The sequence below is a fragment of the Pichia kudriavzevii genome, chromosome 2 (assembly GCF_003054445.1).
Source record: "Pichia kudriavzevii chromosome 2, complete sequence".
Classification (NCBI taxonomy): domain Eukaryota; kingdom Fungi; phylum Ascomycota; class Pichiomycetes; order Pichiales; family Pichiaceae; genus Pichia; species Pichia kudriavzevii.
Window position 1 is genome coordinate 747,841 of NC_042507.1, and position 21,405 is coordinate 769,245.

The 21,405-nt window shown below is 36.7% G+C and overlaps 6 protein-coding genes and 2 non-coding genes across 8 annotated transcripts; 6 read left to right on the forward strand and 2 right to left on the reverse strand.

The window, feature by feature from the left end:
* Window positions 1-138: 138 nt before the first annotated feature.
* On the forward strand, window positions 139-210 carry C5L36_0Btrna4Q. Its single transcript has one exon. It is a non-coding gene; the product is annotated as a tRNA-Gln (tRNA).
* A 2,886-nt stretch (window positions 211-3,096) lies between these two features.
* C5L36_0B03720 (uncharacterized protein) lies at window positions 3,097-7,550 on the reverse strand (the record flags this gene model as incomplete). Its single annotated transcript, XM_029464739.1, is given in 2 exon segments — window positions 3,097-6,824; window positions 6,824-7,550. Coding segments are annotated over 2 exon segments (4,455 nt in total).
* Window positions 7,551-7,869: 319 nt separating this feature from the next.
* On the forward strand, window positions 7,870-7,941 carry C5L36_0Btrna5Q. Its single transcript has one exon. It is a non-coding gene; the product is annotated as a tRNA-Gln (tRNA).
* Window positions 7,942-8,270: 329 nt separating this feature from the next.
* Window positions 8,271-11,522, forward strand: C5L36_0B03740 (uncharacterized protein; the record flags this gene model as incomplete). The annotated part of the gene is made up of 1 exon (XM_029464740.1): window positions 8,271-11,522. One exon carries the CDS (start codon window positions 8,271-8,273, stop codon window positions 11,520-11,522), a length of 3,252 nt encoding a protein of 1,083 aa, XP_029320599.1.
* A 302-nt stretch (window positions 11,523-11,824) lies between these two features.
* On the forward strand, window positions 11,825-15,313 carry C5L36_0B03750 (uncharacterized protein; the record flags this gene model as incomplete). Its single annotated transcript, XM_029464741.1, has 1 exon — window positions 11,825-15,313. The coding sequence occupies one exon, from the start codon at window positions 11,825-11,827 to the stop codon at window positions 15,311-15,313; it is 3,489 nt and encodes a 1,162-aa protein (XP_029320600.1).
* A 74-nt stretch (window positions 15,314-15,387) lies between these two features.
* Window positions 15,388-17,349, reverse strand: C5L36_0B03760 (uncharacterized protein; the record flags this gene model as incomplete). The annotated part of the gene is made up of 1 exon (XM_029464742.1): window positions 15,388-17,349. One exon carries the CDS (start codon window positions 17,347-17,349, stop codon window positions 15,388-15,390), a length of 1,962 nt encoding a protein of 653 aa, XP_029320601.1.
* A 592-nt stretch (window positions 17,350-17,941) lies between these two features.
* On the forward strand, window positions 17,942-18,832 carry C5L36_0B03770 (uncharacterized protein; the record flags this gene model as incomplete). Its single annotated transcript, XM_029464743.1, has 1 exon — window positions 17,942-18,832. The coding sequence occupies one exon, from the start codon at window positions 17,942-17,944 to the stop codon at window positions 18,830-18,832; it is 891 nt and encodes a 296-aa protein (XP_029320602.1).
* Window positions 18,833-19,696: 864 nt separating this feature from the next.
* Window positions 19,697-21,100, forward strand: C5L36_0B03780 (uncharacterized protein; the record flags this gene model as incomplete). Its single annotated transcript, XM_029464744.1, has 1 exon — window positions 19,697-21,100. The coding sequence occupies one exon, from the start codon at window positions 19,697-19,699 to the stop codon at window positions 21,098-21,100; it is 1,404 nt and encodes a 467-aa protein (XP_029320603.1).
* Between the last annotated feature and the right edge of the window lie 305 nt (window positions 21,101-21,405).

Below are 21,405 nucleotides of genomic sequence, written 5' to 3' on the forward strand. Positions count from 1 at the left end.
TTCAAGAAGAATGTACACAGAACACAATACAACAGCAGACTGAAGAATAGAAAATAGACCGGTAGCTATTATGATAGTATATGTAAACGAGAACTGAATGGACAAATAGGACAGAGCCCCGGATGAAAATATGAAAAAGGTTGTATAGTGTAGTGGTTATCACTGTCGGTTTTGATCCGACCAACCCCGGTTCGAATCCGGGTACGACCTATATTTTTGGTTTAAGACTTTGTAGTCAACATCGGATCAAGTATAACTCTTTTTACAAAGTGGTAATGCCAACCTCAAAATTTCATAAGTTGGTATGGCTGTATCTTATTACCAGAGTATGCTCTCTTTTACGGAAATAAAATGTATATACTACTAAAATATGTGGTGGTTCATTTATGTTATTTTTGAGCGATGACTATAGGGAACGCTAATACTAAGCCTATGCAACTTTGTCTTCCGTGGTAAAGCTCCATGAATTAATAAATATTGTAACTATCTGGAGGCTTAAATATTCGAAAAATGGAATAAGATTAAAGATATAAATTCCATTGTTTACCGGAATAAAATGGCCCTTCATTCATATCAGACTGTACGATCATGAATTGTATGTGAAGTATAAATTTTCTAAAAGTAGTGCTGTAGACTTTAAAGAAAGCAGTAATCAATGGCGCATAACAAAGGTCTATTTGACGTTAAATCCACATTGTGTAGTACAATCGTCAAGAACTTCTCGTAGGAGTTTTCACCTCGTTTTATTGCAAAATAGAACAAATATAAGAAACGACTGTAAAAAGAATTTTCCGACTCATTTCTATCGTTTTAGGTATTGTTTAAAGCCTTAAGTAAACCGTTCGATATGTATATGTGCTTATTCTAAGGTCACCAAAATTTATTTATAATATAATGACTAGCCTAAGCATGTACAAATTTTATATCCTACACTAATGAGCTGTGTAGCCACGTTTACCGGAAAAACGCAATCAGATAGTTTTAGAAACTTCATGAGCTGTCAAAGATCCAATATTTGGAAGGATTGAGAAAAAGTTTATTAATTTACAGTTATTTTGACAACCGATCTACAAGGACCCATTTCTTATCTTGTGCTGGTCTATGAATTAAGTATAGTTTAAAAAAAAAATTCTTTACTCTTGAAAGGTTTTCATGAAGGTTTAAATGAACGTCATTCAAAAAAACCTATTTGTTGCATGGAAACATAAACTATAGTCTGTGAGACCATATTTATATGACCTAGTGATGATCAAATTTGATATCTGATACTGTGTGTTTTATTTCTAAAAAATCTACATAGTTTCATCATTGCTGGAATTCACAACTATGATTTTAAAATAGCATTTCCAGACCGTCAAATTGACTTTTAGTTCTTTAGCCCAGAAAGTGCATTGGCGTAATTAGTATTTCACCTAACTAAATCAAAGCACATACTTCTCATGAACAATCAATAGGAATCGGTAATCTGTGTATACATTTTAGCAAGATAAATTTGTTTTTGCGATAAGTAGTTAACATTTCAGCAGATTGGAACTAAAAACACCCTCACTGGTGGCAATTGCACTACACAGACCTAATTTGGCCAACTCTCTGGATTATTAAGCTATATTTCGTAACAGGTATAGTTAAGTTTACGTTTTCTGTTTTCTAGTGGTTAATTTAACTATGAATCTAGCGCAGTTAACACATACTTTCTCTAAAAATATCAGGTTATTTCCTTTGTTTTTGGTTTTTTATATGTATTGTTTTATGTATGTTCAGTTATTGAGCTTTCAACCCTTAAAATTTGAGATTAGTATCTAAAATAGAATTAATACATGTAAATATTTGTTATTGCTATTATAAGGAGCATGAATTATCGGTCATGTGTGGTATGATTAGTTATCATTACAACAATCCAAAATATCAAAATATATAAATTTTGCTTAATTATAAGACTCTGGAGGTATTTCTTGTTAGGCCTGATTAGCCTCATTGAAATTGCTTTTTACCGAATTAACTTAACATTTATATTATGGAACTTAGGTCTTTTGGTTGGATTAATATATTTTTTGGTCACTATTAAAACTTAAATCCCACGTTAGTAAACGCACATATTGATATAATACAATAAGACAAGTAAGTAACCTATAGTTTTAGCTAAATAAGAAAATTTAGTATGTTAAATCCCGTGGAACGGATTTTTCCGGTTGTGTTCCAAAAAAGTAAGTGCCAATAGATTGACGATAATATACTGATGTTAAGATTTCGATTTTAGAATAGGGAAGTTAACAAGGGTTGGGCATCCGGAGTAGGAAGCAAAGAGAGTTAGTCCCGTCGAACATGTAGAGCATAGGCATAGAGAAGCCGTCGGAGACACTGTCATTCGCATAAATTAACTATTATTTATCAACTTGCTATGACAAGACTGGTACAGTAAAAAGAAAGTCCTAGAACGTAGTAAGCTTGTACAGGAGTCTGCTCTACCAAAAAGGGTAGCAACTGAGGGTAATTCTAGGTTGCGGGCGTGAAGTATATAAGACAGACAATATCCTGTTATATAGAATTGATATAGCTGATATAGCTCCTAATCGGGAGTGAAAGCAGCAGAAGGAGAAAGAGAGAAATCTATTACTACTTCTACTACGACTAACTTCCACCACGCTCATTGTCTACTCGTGCGATTATACACCTATTATGTACTTACTAATAAGTGTATCACAATTATTATTATTGTTATATACAATATCATCGCTATTGATAAGATTAGTGATTATTCTTGAAAAAAATTCAATTGTCAAAACATTTTAAGTTAAGATAAGATTGTGATATGTTACTACAAGCGCGTTTCATCTCGTGAAAGTGTTGCTGGTGGTGCGTACTTTAGAATCTGATTATTGCTTCTTTATATCTTGTATATTTTTATACGTTAATTCTCTGAGAACATATATGGAATGTCCTCTGTTTAAATAGTAATTCTTTAATTTAAAAAATAGCATTTTGAGGGATTTAATTATCTTCTAGAACTTTTGTTTAACCTTCTACAATCTTCTTCAACCTTCTATATGATTACCCGATGAGGAAATAGAGAGATAGTCCTTTGTCTGATCTCTTACATTACTCCGCCGCTTTAGAAACTTCGTCCCGAAGTTTATTGTCCTTATCAATTGCTTTTGCATTATCCCATAAAGTTCTCTGTAAATCTTCTGGGATCTCTAAAAATAATGAAAATGGGATGCTTGAACTATGACAAGGGTCACAATCTTTCCAGTAGACATCCAATGTATCGTTTGTTTCGTCGATACCAGCTATACCGATAATCTCGGTCAGTCTACTTCTTGCTTCAGCTATTGTTCTTGGGGGTACCTTGGGAAACTGTTTATCCGTTTGTAAGAATCTTCTAAGCCATCTGACATTGATTACTCTATCCTTTTTATTCGTTTTCGGTAAATCAACTTCGTAAGCGTTGTCTGATATCTTTTTGACAACCTTGTAGGGTCCGTAGTATACCGGTTGTATTTTGTAATACAATCTATCACTACCATATGCATCTTTGTGTAATAGTATCCAATCTCCAACTTCAAATGTTTCGTACACTCTCGACTTATTATGCTGTGTTTCCTGACTTCTTTGCGCTTCAATCATGTTTTCTTTCACATTTTCCATGATGACTTTCATTTCTAATGCGAATTCTTCAGCTTTATTGCTGTACCTTCTACTTGAAACACGACTGCTAGAAATAAACATTGGCGAGTCTGGTAAGTAACCATAGCAAACTTCAAATGGTGATGAACCTATCGAGACTTGATGGGAACTATTGTAGGCAAATTCGGCCATTGACAACCATTTGTCCCAACTGTAGAGATCGTTACTCGCATAATTTCTTAGTAACTGGTTTAAGATTCTGTTCGTTCTTTCTGTTTGACCATCGGTTTGAGGATGATTAGTGGTCGAGAAAAGTAAGGATGTACCAAATATCTTGTACACCGTAAACCAAAATTTATTCATGAACCTTATATCTTTATCCGAAACCATTCTTTTTGGAATCCCATGTAATTTAAAACAATTATCTACCATCAATTTTGCACATTGCTCTGCGGTTGCAGTTTTCCTAGTGGGGATGAAATGTGCCATCTTCGTGAATCTATCCACCACTACCAAAATCATATCGTGTCCATTTTTGCATCTGGGAACACCTGTGACAAAATCCAAACTGATGTCTGTCCATCTTCCTTCAGGAATTGGAAGAGGGGAAAATAATCCTCTTTGACCAGTTGTCTCGGGTTTGGTTTTCTGGCAAACCGTACATCTTTGACAATATCTCTTCACGCTTTTTAGCATATTTGGCCAGTAGAACATAGGGTGAAGTCTCATGTATGTTTTGAAATACCCGAAATGACCAGCAGAGTTACCGTCATGAGCGTTACCAATAATTTCCTGAACCAACTTAGACTTAGGGGAGACTACTATTCTTCGATCATTTCCTCCTTTAACCACTGAGAAATATAGTAAATTATCCTCAATTGAATAATGTTTGATGTGGTTATGGATTGACTTCGGGATCGGCAAATTCTCTTTCAATATGTCGTATATCTCCTTAATTTCATTGTCTTCATCGTACGACTTAATGATCCGTTCTAGCAGTTCCTGATTTGGTGTTAACACCGATTCTATTGTGTTGATACCAACTTCTTTCTCCTCGTAGGGGTACCTAGACAAAGCGTCTGCTACTGAATTAGTAGGACCTTTCACGTACTGAATGGTGAAATCGTAATCAGCTAAATAATCCAACCATCTGGCCACTCTATGGCTATCTATTGCATTCTGTCGCTTTAAATAGACCAACGATCTGTGATCTGTTTTCAATACAAAGTGCCGATTTAATAAATAGTAACGCCAGTTCTTTAATGCTTCGACAACAGCGAGAAATTCACGGTCATATATTGAATAATTTAATTCTGAACCTATTAATTTCCTGGAGCCATAGGCTATTACACCACGTAATTTTCCATCTGAATCAAGCTGTTCTAACACGTAACCTAACGCAGTACCACAAGCATCTGTGTGCACCACAAATGTATAACCATCTTCCCAAATAGGATGTACTAAAATTGGGGCATTAATCAACTTTCCTTTCAGCTCTTCGAATGCTTTATCTTGAGGTTCTTTCCAAACACATTTCTTATTTGCGAATTCCATTATAGGAGATGCAATCTTAGAATAATCTTTGATAAATCTTCGATAATAACCAGCTAATCCTAGGAATGATTGAGCGTCTTTGGCGTTTTTCGGAATTGGCCAACTCTTGATTTTGTCTATCTTAGCAGGGTCAGTCTGGATACCTCTGCTTGAAATGAGATGTCCTAAGAAACCTAAGGTTTTGAAGTAAAATGAGCATTTCTTTTTCTTCGCAATCAGCTTATTTCTCCTGAGCAATTCCAATATTTTTTCAATGTGACTGTAGTGTTCTTCGACAGTCTTTGAGTAAATTATAATATCATCCAGGTACACCTGAACAAATTGGTTCAAATAAGGTGCTAGAATCCTATTCATCATTCTTTGGAAAGTACTAGGGGCGTTGGTTAAACCGAAAGGCATCACAACCCACTCGTAGTGACCGTAATCTGTGGAAAAGGCTGTTTTTTCCATATCATTTTCTGCGATTCTGACCTGAAAGTACCCTGACATCAAATCCAACTTGGAAAATACTGAAGCTCCTCCAAAACATGTGATTAATTCATCGATTCGTGGTATTGGGAACTTGTCTTTTACCGTATTGTTGTTTAATAACCTATAATCGACACACATTCTCATACTACCATCTTTCTTCTTGACAAATAATACAGGACTATTGAAAGGACTGGAGCTAGGCTTGATAAAACCTTGTTTTAGCAGTTCATCAACTTGTTTATTCAGCTCTTGTTTCTCTGAATAACTTAATTTGTACTGGCGTCTGTATGTACTCTTGGTAGGTTCAATGAGTATAATTCTGTGAGTCAAATCCCTTTGGGGAGGTAAACTGGTGGGTTGGTCATTGGTCACCACATCTCTAAATTCTTCATGAATTTTCTTCCTAATTCCAACAACACCACCGTAAGGTTCTTCTAAAACATTATTGTTTTCTTTTTCTTCAACTGACTGCACAAACAGTAATAATGGATAATTATCAACATTCTTTAAATTTCTTCTAACTGCACGCATGGAGTTAATACCTATAAGTTCATTTTCTTGTGTTTCTTCTAAGTCGTTTTCGTCGCTTGACTCTATTTGTTCTTCGATATCTGGGATTTCAGGAGTTTCCGTTTCCTTTTCGATATTTTCCCAGTCAACTTTATTTCCATGATCTTTAACAAATGGGAAACCTAATATCATTTTATGGTTGATATTCTCTAAGACTAAGAATCTAATATTCTCATTTTGCCATTCGTCTCTTAGCTTAAATTGTAATTCTAAGGTTAATTCTCCTTTAACGCTGATCGTTTTCTTATTAGCGGCGACAACATCTTCAAATTCTGTAGGCTCTAAATAATTTTCTAATTGATGTGATTTAACGAATTCGTAATCCAAAAAGTTTCTTGACGCACCGCTGTCAACTAAAGCAACACATTCCTTAAATAATTCATTTTTAACTTTCAAAAGCGGAAGTTCTTTCCTATCCATGTAAACGTTCGAAACACTTAAATTTTCTATATCCTTGTTATCTAGTATATACTTGTCAAACTTAGTAGAGTGTTGAATCTCGTTCTTTAATTGCAGATTTGCATTTTCTATTGTAGGTGGGTTTATAGCAATATCGGAACCAACCACCTTTTGGTTCCTAACTAATTTAAATTTTCTCTGTCTTGTTTTCTACCAGCGTAACCACCATTATAGTTTCTGTTGTAATTCTTGTTTCTTTTATAACTGTCAAAATTCCGACCACGATAATTTTTATTTTTAATGGAGTCTATTTCCATTGGTTCACCTCTCCATCTATCTTGATGCGAGAATCTAAAGTCTCTAGCTCTGGGTGCTGAGTCCTTCTCAAAGTCTCTTGCTAAAAATTTGGCTTCAGCAAGCGAGTTTGGTCTATGTTGGAATACGCGTCCTCTAATTTCTGCACGTAATCCTTGCACAAACCTATCTCTGGTGGCCCATTCGTTCTCATACTCACCTGGGAGTAAGGTCCGGTACCCTTCAAATTCCTGGATAAATTGTTCCACGGAATTTTTACCTTGGTGACAGCCATTGTATTTTGCTGCCACTTGTCTCAACTCAAATTCGTCTGTTGGACAGAATTCGAGTGTAAACTCTTCGACAAATTGATGCCATAAAGGTAATTCGGAGTTTCCATACCTGTTAGTGAACCAGGCGAGAGCGGATCCATCGAGGTTGAGCATTGCGGTTGCTACCTTAAATAATTCTGAGACATCCTTTCCCATACTTTCTTGTAGTTTAAAGGCCATGTCAAGTTTGAACAGAAATTGTTGGGCTAAACGAACAGAGTTCTTTTCGTTACCCTTGAATACCATGTTTAAGTTAACTTGCGACGGGTTAGAACCTGCATGCATCGCGTTAACTTCTGAATTCATGTTGTTTAATTTCTTTGTTGAACTTTTCTAACTAGCCGGTGCTACCAATTGAAAGTGTTGCTGGTGGTGCGTACTTTAGAATCTGATTATTGCTTGTTTATATCTTATATATTTTTATACGTTAATTCTCTGAGAACATATATGGAATGTCCTCTGTTTAAATAGTAATTCTTCAATTTAAAAATAGCATTTTGAGGGATTTAATTATCTTCTAGAACTTTTGTTTAACCTTCTACAATCTTCTTCAACCTTCTATATGATTACCCGATGAGGAAATAGAGAGATAGTCCTTTGTCTGATCTCTTACAAAATCGTTCTTGGTTGTATAGTGTAGTGGTTATCACTGTCGGTTTTGATCCGACCAACCCCGGTTCGAATCCGGGTACGACCTTATTATTTTTTGTGGCCTTTGCGCTTGGTTCATAATTTGTGAAATTTTTCAGTTCAAGCCATACGTTTGAGTTCAGTCAGCTTTTTTTTGTGATGTATGATATAGCGTATGCTCATTATTTCGACATTGAACAGGTGTTTCTTGTTTGATCTTTCCACACCAAACTTCCCAGCGCCACCAACGTCTTTTAGGTAATTTCTCGATTTGTAACACAAGGTATTCAATATTTGGTTGCCGAGGTAGTACTTTCTTTCAAAATTTGCATTTGAAATAGATCAATCGAGACTTCAATCTTAAAAAGGGAATTCAGACCACTCAAAGCGTCTAATATGGAAGAGCAAATTCAACAGGCTGTCGAAATAGCAAACAGTCCCTCAAGTGATCCAGTTATAAAAGAGCAAGCATTATCATTTGTCAGTCAAATAAAATCTTCTACTAATGGATGGCAACCATGTTTAAAAATTTTACAGTTGGATACAGCATCAACTAACTCCAAGTTCTTTGCACTTCAAGTTATATGTGAAAGGTTGCCGCTTTTATCTGACAGTGAAAAGATTTCTTTAAAGGATATGATATTTAACTATTTATCTTCCTTGATCTCACAGAATAAAGTGGAACCTATTTTTCTAAGAAATGCCCTGTCCAAGACCCTTGGACTACTTTTTGTTCACTGTACTCTGAACTGTTATGCTACATTAGTTAAAGATGTTTTATCACTAGCGTATAATGGCTCCACTTTTAATGATATTGCGACTGACTATTATGTTAGAACTTTATCGGTTATACATCAAGAGATAGGTGATCAAATGATTACAAGGGATAATCGATCACAAGATCAACACAATTTGTTGAAGGACTCAATCAGAGCAAACGATATGCTTGATATGACATCCGTGTGGAAAAAAATTTTGGGACATTATACAAGCGATGCTGTTGTGAACAGATCATTGGCTGATGAAATTATCAACAACACAATTATATGTATCGGATCTTTTGTGTCATGGATTGAAATCAATTTGATTTTAGACGAGCAATATATGTCATTTTTGTATCAGTTTTTGGGTGAAGGAACCAATGCCAAAAGAAGAGCAATTACGGCAAACACTTTCAATGAAATTCTACACAAAAAAATGCCACCAAGCAAAAAATTAGAACTGATTAATTTTCTTAACCTTGGAGGTATTCTAAACCAGCTGAATATTAATTCAAATGCCATTGAGTTTGATGTTTCTATGGCTCTAGCTAAATTGGTGAATCAAATTGGTGAAGAGTCTATTACAGTGCTCGATAAATGCTCACCAGCAGAATTGGGAAGCGCTGATTTTAGAAGTTTGGCATGTTCCAAGATTCTTGAGATTTTTCCGTTGATCTTTGAGTTTTTATCAAACGAATTTGATGATATCTCTTTAGAGGTTTTTCCATTCATTTCCAATTTCCTTTTACTTTTAAAGAAGAACATCACTAATGAAACTATTGACCTGTCTGCTATCAACAATGATGAAATTTTAACAACTTTGTCGAAAAACATCATTTTAAAGCTGAAGTTTGATGAAGACGACGACGGTGACGATGATGATACCATTGAGCAGTTCAATGAAATTAGGTCGAAATTAAGTGTCTTTTTAGACTCCATTGTTTTGCTAAACGAAACATTGGCATTAGAGGTTATAATCAATTGTATTAACGAGTTTCTATTCTCTAAGATTGGTGATGCAGGTTCTCAACCTGACTGGAGAACAATCGAATTGGGCCTGTACGTTCTCACATATTATAGTGATATGTTAAGGAACAATGTGATGAATTTGCCAAAGACAATGATCAACAATTCGAGACCTTACTTTGTATTTAATGAGATGTTATGCAAAGTCATTACTAGTTCTACACAGATTCTAATCAATCATCCATTGATCCAACTCTCATTTTTTGAATTACTTCTAAAACACTACACCTTTTTCAATAACAATAACATTCAAGTTGAAGGCGTAAACAAAGAGGATATTTTGCTGAAAGTTTTGAATATTTTCATTTCTAATTTTGGTGTTTTCAGTGAGAACGATAAGGTTAAATATAGATCATGGTACTTGTTTCACAGATTTGTTAAAATGACCAGACCAAAGGTAGGTGATTTTATTATTGAAGAGTTGATCAAATCGTTACTCCCATTGTTATCATTTGATTTTCAAATTGTTTCGAATAAAAATAAATTATTATCTAACGACCCTTCGGCTGCATTATTTGATCTAGATATGACATTAATTGAAGAGTCTGGCTCATTTGAAAGTCAATTACATGTTTTTGAAAGTGTTGGTTTATTGATCACTTTAGTATCCAGCGATGATGGAAGAATCAATATACTTGAAAATGTGTTGCAACCGATGTTCACATCATTAGAGGCAGCAATTACCAAGCTCTCCTCATCACAATTAGAAATTGTAGGTTTGGTCCAAGTTCATCACTATTTAATTGCAATGGGTAATATCTTAAAGGGGTTCGAGAGCTTAAGAGGCCAACAGTTCGATCAAAGTAAGATCTTAAATGTTTTAAACCAAGTCTCTCAAGTCATTCTTATTACACTGGAAAATTTCATTGACTTTAACATCATCCGAGAAGCCATCCAATTTTGTATAGTCAGACTATACATAATTCTCAATAATAATAACCATAGTGAGAAGGAACTATTACAGTCAATCTTATCCAAGTTTATTTCATGTATCATGCTCAATTTTGAAAAATTAAAAGTCCTGGAAATTATTAGTTTTATCAACTTTGTTTCTCAAATATTCTATCAATCATCAACAGATGAAAGTTCTTACATTTTATTATCTTCTTTATTGGCTCCACTGTTGTCTAAGATTTTCATGAAAGTTGAAAACGACAAGAATAAGGTGACTGACGAATTTAGTAAGCAGGAAGTCCTTGATTTACAAAGGTCTGTTATGTCAATGCTTATTGCTATTTCCAATGACCATTTGAATTCATTATGGCTAGCCAATGAAGATAATAAGGCCATGTTAATCAATGTTATTAATACTATGCTCTCCTACTCCTACAATCACCAAGGAACCGATTTATCAATAGTTAAGTTATCCATTCTTGTTTTAAACATGTTATGTCAAGGTTTAGGTAGTGGTATTGTCGTTGATCCACAGGATAACTTCAGAAGCGATAATAACAAGTTTGAACAAGTTAATGAATTGTTGATCAATAACAGTATTTTATTAGTTGCAGAATTAGGGTTGAAGGTTCCTGCTGCAAATAAAAATCTATTGAAGGATGCCCAGTTCAGAAACAACATTACTTTAGAAGTTTGTAGACTTCTGAAAGGTATTGCACATATTGGCTTTGAGTATCCCGACTCAAATACATTACAGAAGAAGAAGTCTGAAAATGCCACCGATTCAAACAAATTTACACCGTTACCTGTTGGTTTTAATGAAGAAACATGCCAACAAATATCAAATACCTTAGTTGGTAATTTTGGGTTTCCATCCGAACTGGCGGCACAACTAGTTCAAACTCTAGTTTCTACTACAGACAGAAACTTTATGAAATACCTTATAGACCTAGTTGAGAAGTTCTAGTATCACTTATCAAACAATTGTACAAAGATTCGCCTGGAAAATATATATGTACATATATAAATATATAATATGTGTTTAATCCTGCTACTCTAAAAAGGGTAACAAAAGAACAAACTAATTTCCATTTTTGATGCGGTGCCAAGAATTCAGCTCCAAAGATTTTTCTCTCGTGCTGAGCAAACTCCTTATCTTTCAGCGAAGTAATTGTGTGGCTTTTGACGTATAAAAACACCAAGATCAAACCTTCAAGATTTGCAGAAGCTGAGTTGCCAACTTTGAGAATAAAGGTAGAACAGACCATAATGTCGCTCCCAGATTCGGAAGGCCAAAATAACCTTCATATTGATACCCCTGCTCAAACTATTTCTTCCTGCGGAAACCAGCTAAAAGCCTGTGATCCAGCTGAAGAGGATACACCAAGACGGTTAACTGATATGAGTTCAGACGAAGTACATTGTGGGTCAGAATACAACATGATTGAAAAAATTGCGATTTATTCAAGTAAGAACTGGGATAAAGATCTGTCAGATACCAAAAGATCATCGTCAAATGATGAAACTAAGATAAAAAATCAACAAGTGCTCATCCCTGTTGATGAAATTGGAAATAGTATTAGATCATATACTCCAGTTTGCACGTTGAACCATTTGGATAACCAACAGTCCACTATTGGATCTTCTTCAGGCTATATACAAGTATCCACATCAATCAGTTCTGCAAATTCATCATATGCCTCCATAAATGAAGACCCCCCTTATTCTCTAGACTCTTATGATATGAGGGAGAGCAAGGTAAAATCTACTTCCGTTTCGAATGTCTCTAGACCTGTGCTATTAGCACCACTAAATGATAGAACTGCAAATAACATAGCTATATATGACGAAGACGATGATAACCAAGATTTGGTCCAGCAAGAACGTAGTAGGCGAAGTTCCAAACGTGCAATGTCCTTATCCTTGGACGAGAAGGGAAAATCCAAAGCTAGAATGAGCATAGATGGATTACGGAGTAAAATCTCACCAGGTAAGTTTACTGATTCTATTGGTCTAGACACCCACAAGTATGGTGAGTTTCACGTTTTTGATGATCAGTATCATACATTTATCAACCATCCATTTGTTCCTTCTTTGAGGCATGTTAAATTGTTTTCAAATGATGAGGCCATTTTCTATTTGATGAATTTCCAAAATACCAAGCTACCAGAGGTTGAAACCATGTTTCCCTGGCTCCATGGGATCCATAGGGAGAATTTTGGACAAATCAATTTTTTAAGTAGTTCCTCCAACGTCATCGAGGGCAACAACAATAACCGGAAAGTCATCACATTTGATAAACCTACTCTAATAAATCAGATACGACAAGAATCAATTTTTATTAAAAGATCGGAGGGAGAAGTCCAAGAAGAAGAGGAAGATCCAATTTCTAGACTAACGAATACTCCTGACGCACGATTTTTAATGCCCATACGATCTAGTAATTTATTAGGAGAAGTTTCTTCAACTTATAGCAATGTGATTGTTGAATCAAGTGGACTTATAAAGGGTAGTGTGTCTATAGAAGATGTGTTAGTCAACTATTCAAGTGTCTCTAATCTAGAATGTTACTTGTTGAAGAATTTACCAAAGGCTATATTTAAAGACTATTCATTAGAGACCATTGTATTGGATTGTATTATTACAAGAGTTTTACCTGTTTTCAAAAAGTTAGATCCCGAATTAGGTATCAATTTAAGAAATTTTCATATCCAAGTGTCAAAAATCAGTCACATATCTGATTTCATTGTCTATTGCTTCAATAAAGGAGATCACCAGATTTGTATGGATCGGAAAAGAGAGGATTCCTTTGAAAATAATAAATGTAAATGTTTGAGCATAGCAAGATTATTACATGTTGCCCAAATAGTTTACCAACATGAGCATCCTGAGATACTGAGAGGCTACAATATGGGAACTTTGCTAAATGACAAGAAGTATAATACTTTTATTCTGGAAAATCCGAATATTGAGAAATTATCAGAATACGATCTGATAAGTATTGAACCTTTGAAAGTTGACGCATCTTCCAAAAGAGATGATGAATTATGCTCTAAATATGACTTGAATGTATTTAACAATTGGGATTCGAATTATCTGTACAGGGAAAGGTTGGAAATCTCGAAAATGTCAACAGCAACACCGTTGCCTGATGATGTATGGCTGGGAAATATAACCGACTATGAATGTCTGAAAATACAACTGAATAATAACAAAGACATAAAAATGTCGACGAAGATAGATGTTAACCGGATTCTTGAAGAACAAAGAAACAATCCCTTATTTTGTAGTCCTACAAACACCATTACCAATTTGAGAAAAATTGATTTTTATGAAGGTTTGAGGAACGACGAGTATGACAAACTACTGATCACTTTCCCTCGTACTATATGGAGGTTTTACATAAAATGTGTTGAAAATGCGAAGATTCCCACTTTAGAACAACTTAGATTAATCTACAACAATTTTCAAGATTGTGATTTCATAAATATAGAATTTCCACCTTCTGGGTCAATCACAATGGCGGATATGTCAGATGAAGAGATACTTTCCATCATTAATATCTGCAAGTTCTTATATTACATCACCAATAGTGAGTTTCCTGGATTAATTTATTGCTCTGATGGATACACCGAATCCTCCTTATTGACGTTATGTTATCTAATGTATTCTCTGAATATATGTCTTGATGAGGCAATTTTGAAACTACACGTTCGATATGGACGACCTTTTTTCATCTTTAAAACGGACTACGTATTACTTTCCAAACTGGAAACTATTATAAACAAATTTTCACCATTACAGACGAATATGCAAGAGACGAGGGATGATTTCAAGTTTGAAGACGATACAAGATCTATTAGGGTATTATTGTTACTAATGCCCAAGAAGAAACGTAGTGTTGGGACCGCCTGCAGTGTTGGCAGTGTTGGCAGTATTGGCCACGAGTCCAACTCATTTGTTACGAACACAGGCCATCATGTGGTCCAACTCAGGGGAAAGCCAAAACGTCATAACATCACACACGCCAACAACTTTACCAAGTTTGGCACCAAAAACCCCAATGTCCTAAAATGTAAGCCATCAATTGATGGCTCATTTGAGGAAGTTAGTGGATCTTTGCCATCAAAGATTTTAGGGCACATGTATCTAGGCTCATTAACACATGCATCCAGTATTCCCATGCTATCAAGATTAGGGATAGAATATATCGTTAGTGTTGGAGAGACAATTCCATGGAATAACGAATTCAAGCATGAAAAAATCGAGAGTTCCGATCCACATTTGGAGAAATATATATATGAAGATAGTCAATATGACGAAAAATCTCAGTATTTTTTCCCTATTAAGAAAGTCATGGTCTTACACAATATTAACGACGATGGCATGGGGACGTTAATTTCGACTCTTGACGAAACAATAAAGTTTATCGATGAGTGTTACCAGAAGGGCAAGAAGGTTTTGGTTCACTGCCAAGTTGGGGTTTCTAGGTCAGCCAGTGTGTGCATTGCAGAAGTTATGAGTCGGTTGAAGCTAACGCTTGCACGTGCGTACATGTTTGTCCGCGTGCGTCGATTAAACGTGATAATCCAACCTAATTTGAAATTGATGTATGAGTTGTTCAAATGGGAGGAAAGTAATAGATTGAAGAATAAAGATGATGCGGTTATCACTAACTCAGCTAGAAGTTTGAGAGAAGTTGAATGGTATGTTTTATGTAGGGAAATTTACAATTTAAATAGGGCGTATATAAAGTAGACGAGAGATGTAAATGTATATGAAATGTATCTTAGTTTTGAAAAAACCAGAAACAAGAGGAAAGAAACGTATATTCAGTCTTTCTTCTTTGTACTTATTAATACAATTGAATATATAAATATAGTTGCACTCCAAAGAGCCAAGGTACCACACGTTAGAGCAACTATTGTATTCAAGATCGAGCTATAAGCAATGAATAAAAAGGGAGAAGTTGATCCTTCAGTTTTCAGTTTCTTCAGCAACTGATAAAGAGATGTCGATTCAAGGTATAACCAAATGGAGATTGAACAATTTAAAAAGGTCCACCATTGCCAGTTATATTGGGAGGTGTTCTTCAGTAGTCTAATATAAGTGGAAATTATACCAATTTCAATCATCACTATTGATAATAGGATTGCCGATAAAACTAGGAATCCAAGTAAATAGGTTGTTGCACGTTCACTCAATAGGGTCATATAGACAAATCTAGACTCAATAAAGACTATACCGCAGGGAAACAATCCAATAATTAACATTGAGAAAGGAAATCTTAGGTATAATGGAGTTTTTGCCACTGATACTTTATTTGAAGCATAGGTATAGGGTGCCGAATCCAACGAGCTAGAAAGTAGATTTGTGAATAGGTTGAATTTCCTTGATATCAACCCTCCAATCAAAGAGATCGGGAGCTGGAAGAAGATGTAAAGGATAAACAACTGTAGGAAATTGGAGAATTTCATCGATCTTGGAGAATCTTTGCTGAAGATAAGGGTATTAACAACGACAACTATAGCCAATCCTAAGGAGATCAACATTGATCCGGATAATGAAGAGATGAGTGAAGTTTTCCAGATTGACAATTGTTCACCTCTTGTGGAAAAGAGTTTCAGAAGCTGGATCGAAGAGAATCCAGCGAAGAAGCCTCCAATTATTAGAATGAAAATAGTCAAGGCCAAAATTTTGGAGTCGTTTGCAAAAGATTTTCTCAAGAATAGAGAAGACAATATACCAGAGGCCAGAAGAGTGAATACCAATTGAACACCCGATCCTGTTAACAATGATAAAAGTGGCAAGAATCTAGGCTTAGTAAATGAATTTTGTGAGATTTGTGCAAATGAGGATTGACTAGCAGATTGAATACTGGAGCGGAAGTTGATTAGAATGATGAAGGCTGCAACCAATGAAACAAATGTAGCCAAGACCAGAGAGTTAATCAACGAAACCCAATGGATTGCCTTATTATTATTGGAAGGTTTTGACAAAAGTTTCCCATTTGAGTCGATCAAAGAGGGGTCAATAAATAGTTTCATCCTATTATTGTAATCAATTTCGGGTTCTTCCTTCCAATAGACTGAATAAGTGAAGTGGATCAATTGGAAGTCATTTGAAGCGTCCAGTTTTGTATGTTCAAAATTTTTCGAAGCACCAGGACATGTGAAATCATTAACTGATTTAGGGTAAACTTCAAACCCAACAATTGAATATTGGTTGTCCTTTTCCTTATGGTACCTGATAACCATTAAAACGTGATTATTCACGTATGCGTCATCGCCCTTAACAAATCCCATGGGGAACCCAGGCACGTAATATTTCTTACGTTCGGTTAGATTGTCAGAAATAAACGTAGTGGAGGCGGGCAATCCATCAATCACCCAATCAACAATATAGTTTTGTTTGATAAGGTCGATTGATTTGATAATGTTACGTTTTGCCATGATTCTATCACACAATCTCAAACAGGGAGAATCATTTCCGAAAACCAACTGGTAGTCCGACTGCATCAAGTTATCACCATTGAGAATCTCCGCCAGACTCAAATGAACAGGTTTAACCGAGGAGGAAGGAGGACAGACAAAGGGAACCTTGTAATATGCATAGGGGATATTGCTCTGAGAAGACGAGACTGTGTTTACCAAGAGATCGATGTCGTCGCCAAATTTGTAGAGATGTTTTGAATGCCAAAGAGAGAGGAAGTTTGACGGAGAAAACTGGGAAGAAAGGGCCAACGAGGAATGGATGGATATGAAGACAAGAATTACGTAGTGGAGTATGTTCATCGGTGGGTGTGTGTATTTATTGACGGATATATTGTTCTATCTGATATTCAGTGTATGTGTATACGTATATTTATGTGTATATGTATACGTATATTTATAAGTAAGTAAGTAAGTATGTATCTGCCTATGCCTATGCCTAGGTATATGCCTGTGATGATGTGTATCTATTGTTTCCTCTGAATCAACTATTGGGGCGCAACAGAAGGGGAGGGGGGGGGGGGGGGACAATTGTAAGGTATGTAGGTTTAATTCCTTCCGTACTTCAGAATGATGACTTGTTCAATAAAGAACATTCAGTTTGTGTATTGTTTGGTTGAATCTGGCAAACTTGACCTTGTCCTTTTTTTTTCAGCTCTCGCGTTTGTTATGGATTCTTCACCTGGGTCTGGTGGAATTGGCAAAATAGCGAGAAATTTCGTTTTCGCATTGTCAGTTTCCCATTTCTTACCGGGTGTTGGTGACATCCTTCACGCCCATTCTGGAATTCCCTAAAAGGGAAGGCGGGTGCCTACATGATTGTGCAGATTTGAATTTGGCACGAAAATTCAAACAAGCAATATGAGATGCACATGGTGGTAAATGATTCTTTTAAATGGTCCATTTTATACTTAATACCATTCAAAACGGTGTTTCTTCCTCACCCCCCAGTCACCTGTGTCTCATCTTTCCTAAGTTTCAAACACACATGTCAGAACACGCTTGCTTCACAATAGAGGACGAGTTGGTACCTGAAGTTGCAGACGAGCTTCTCAATTCCCAACTTGACGGATTCGAGGACCTAGACGCAAGGAGCGTTAACTATGTCGAGTATGGTTTTAACAATGACAAGGATGACAAGAAAGACAACAGTGGTAACAACAGAGACATTTGCACTTATTCACATGTACATGCACATCCACAACGACAACGTACATACTCTTCACTGAGATTGAGAGAATGGACCCCACGATATTATCCGCCACTCAACTTCGGTCTCGTCGAGACGGGCCTCTACCGGAGTGGCCATCCGCAGCCCGTGAACTTCCCCTTCTTGGAATCGTTGAATCTTAAAACCATCATTTACGTTGGAGAGAAAACAGACAACTACGACTATTACCGCTGGCTGCGCCACAACGGTATCCGCCTTGTGCACGTGCCTCTCTCGGGCACGTGCCGTGGCGCAGCCGACGAAGATGAACGATCTTGTTCACTTAATGATGCGCTGAGCCATGTTCTCTCAATTGTGGTGCGTGCAGAGAATGCACCTATACTTATCCATTCAAACAAGGGGAAACATCGTGTTGGAGTCGCAGTCGCGGCAGTGAGAGCACGTCTTCAAGGATGGGTGCTTGCTGCCGTCTATGATGAATATGCAAGATACGCCAGAGAACATCCAACTTGGGAAATGGAGGCAGTGGAGTTTTATCAAGGACCAGTGTTTGTGAAAAGAGGTGATACAGCTCCATTTGTACGTAATATTACAAATACGATTATTTCAGAATAGAGTTGCAACTTTGTTTTTTTTTTGTTTTTTGTTTTTTTTTTTTCTTATTGGTTAGTAGCAGTGGCAACAGTGTTGTTCACCCCTCCTCACCCCATTGCATCAATTCTGAACCCATTGCTGAGCCAACCGATTTTCAGCGTGATTTACTCTTCCTCCTCCTCCCCCCCACACTCCTCCCATCCCCCATACTCGTTTCTTTTTTTTTTCGCCGCCAGCACTCCGGAGAGGCGATGGGCATTTCCTCTATTCACCACCGAGATTCTCACACTAAAACTTCAACAGCAAAAAACAATTGCCGCACACATAACGCGTGCGGCTCTATAGGGGAGAGTAGGCCACTAATATGGTTCCGTAGAGTATCTCTCCTTTACAGACTAGACCAATTTCCGGCTCTACTATTGCTATTGGTATTAGAATTTAGTCTGCATGCGCGCGTGCGCGTGCTCTTATTGGCTGGCGGGCACGCTTATCAGTTATCCTCTTCTTATCTTTCCAGAAGCGCCTCTTATTGGCATGGAAAATGCAGATAGTTGCGAAAACGGGTTTTCAAAGAAGGAAAAGAAAAAAAAAATCAGAAATTTATGAATGGGGACGTTAAAATAAAATCCTGGAAAAAAAAATATTTCCTGTTTTGTTGGCTTTTTTTTCTCCTGCATAGGTTAATCTAAAAAATGGAAAAATTCACCCTCAAATTAACTCTGGATGGCATAAGATGTGTCAAGTGGCCCCCTCTCTCACCCTTTCTGCGTGTGTGTGTTTGTGTGCCTGTTTGAAAGTGTGTCAATGACTCTGTCAAATTGAGTCAGAACCTTGTTAGCCTTTCCTCTTCAAGTTCTTCCCTCCTCTTCAACGTACAACCAAGCAATGGCGACATCATCCCATGTGTGGACCCAGGCCTATGACTCGACTACTGTCATCACCCTTGTCTTGGGTACCTGTCTGGTGTTGATTATGTGTTTTGGCTTGGCATATCTATATTCTGGTCTTGCAAGGAGGAAATCGGCCCTTCATATGGTGTTTTCCGTTTTCTTCATTTTACTGATTTCCATATTTCAATGGTATTTTTGGGGGTATTCTCTTGCATTCTCTAGAACAGCAACTAATAAATTCATTGGAAATTTACACAATTTCGGATATCAGAATCTTGAAGACAATTATACAGCAGGGGCCAATTCTAATATCCCGGAAATGGCATTTGCAAACTTTCAGGGGATGTTTGCCTCAATTACCGCATGTATCTACATTGGCGCCATTTGCGAACGTGGTCGAATCTTACCTTTTATTCCCTTTACCTTTTGTTGGCTAACGTTGGTTTACTGTCCAGTAACATGTTGGATTTGGAATTCTAGTGGCTGGGCTTATAAATGGGGGGTTTTGGATTACGCTGGTGGTGGACCAGTGGAAATTCTTTCTGGCTTTTCGGGGTTTGTTATTTCCTATTTTTTAGGACCTCGTAAAGAACATTTGATGATAAATTTCAGGCCTCATAACGTATCCCTAATCACTATTGGAACCATGCTGCTATGGTTTGGTTGGCTAGGATTCAATGGTTTGACTTGTTTGACACCAAGCTTGAAGAGTGTTTACGCTATAATGAATACTAACTTATGTGCTGCATTTGGCGGATTCACTTGGTGCTTGCTCGACTTTTTGCGTACGAATCGTTGGTCAACTGTTGGTCTTTGTTCGGGAATAATTTCAGGCTTGGTTGCTGCAACACCAACATCGGGGGTTATTCCCTTATGGGCATCTGTTGTTTTAGGAATAGTGTCTGGATTCATTTGTAATTGTGCAACCTATATTAAGGTCTGGTTGAAGGTTGACGATGCATTGGATGTCTTGGCAGAACATGGTATTGCCGGAGTTATTGGCTTGTTCTTTAATGCAATTTTCGCAGCAGATTACGTGCTCGGTTATGACGGTTACACCGAACACCCAGGCGGTTGGATCAACCACCATTGGTCCCAGATGTATAAACAGTTGGCCTATATCGGTGCAACTGCAGGATACTCCATGATGGTTACTGCCCTCATATGTTTTGTCCTTGATAAAGTGCCGTACTGTAAATTAAGAGTCGATGAGGAAGCAGAGGAAGCAGGTATGGATGAAGACCAGATTGGCGAATTTGCCTATGATTACGTTGAGGTTAGAAGGAACTTTTTCGATGTAAATGGGTTTGAAGAATCTGGAAATTCAGAGAAAGCTATGCCACATTCGTCATCCTCTTCGTCATCCACCTCTTCAACAGCTAACAACCAAAATGTCTAATTCAGTATGTCTTGAAGCATCAAGATTATCATTTCAATTATTTTCTACTTATACTTTTTTTTCTTCTACTACTTCTTCTACTTCTATTACTTCTATTACTTCTTCTACTTCTATTACTTCTTGTACTTCTTGTACTTCTTCTACTTCTCATTTTACTTCGTGTTTCTCCTATACATATGACCTATGCTACTTTTTGTCTCTATACCTCATAGTTTTAACTTCAAGCTCGCGGAAAAATTCCCTTTTATGGTTTCATCCGCACAGCCTCGCATTAGCGATTGTACCTTTTGAGTCATGATATGATT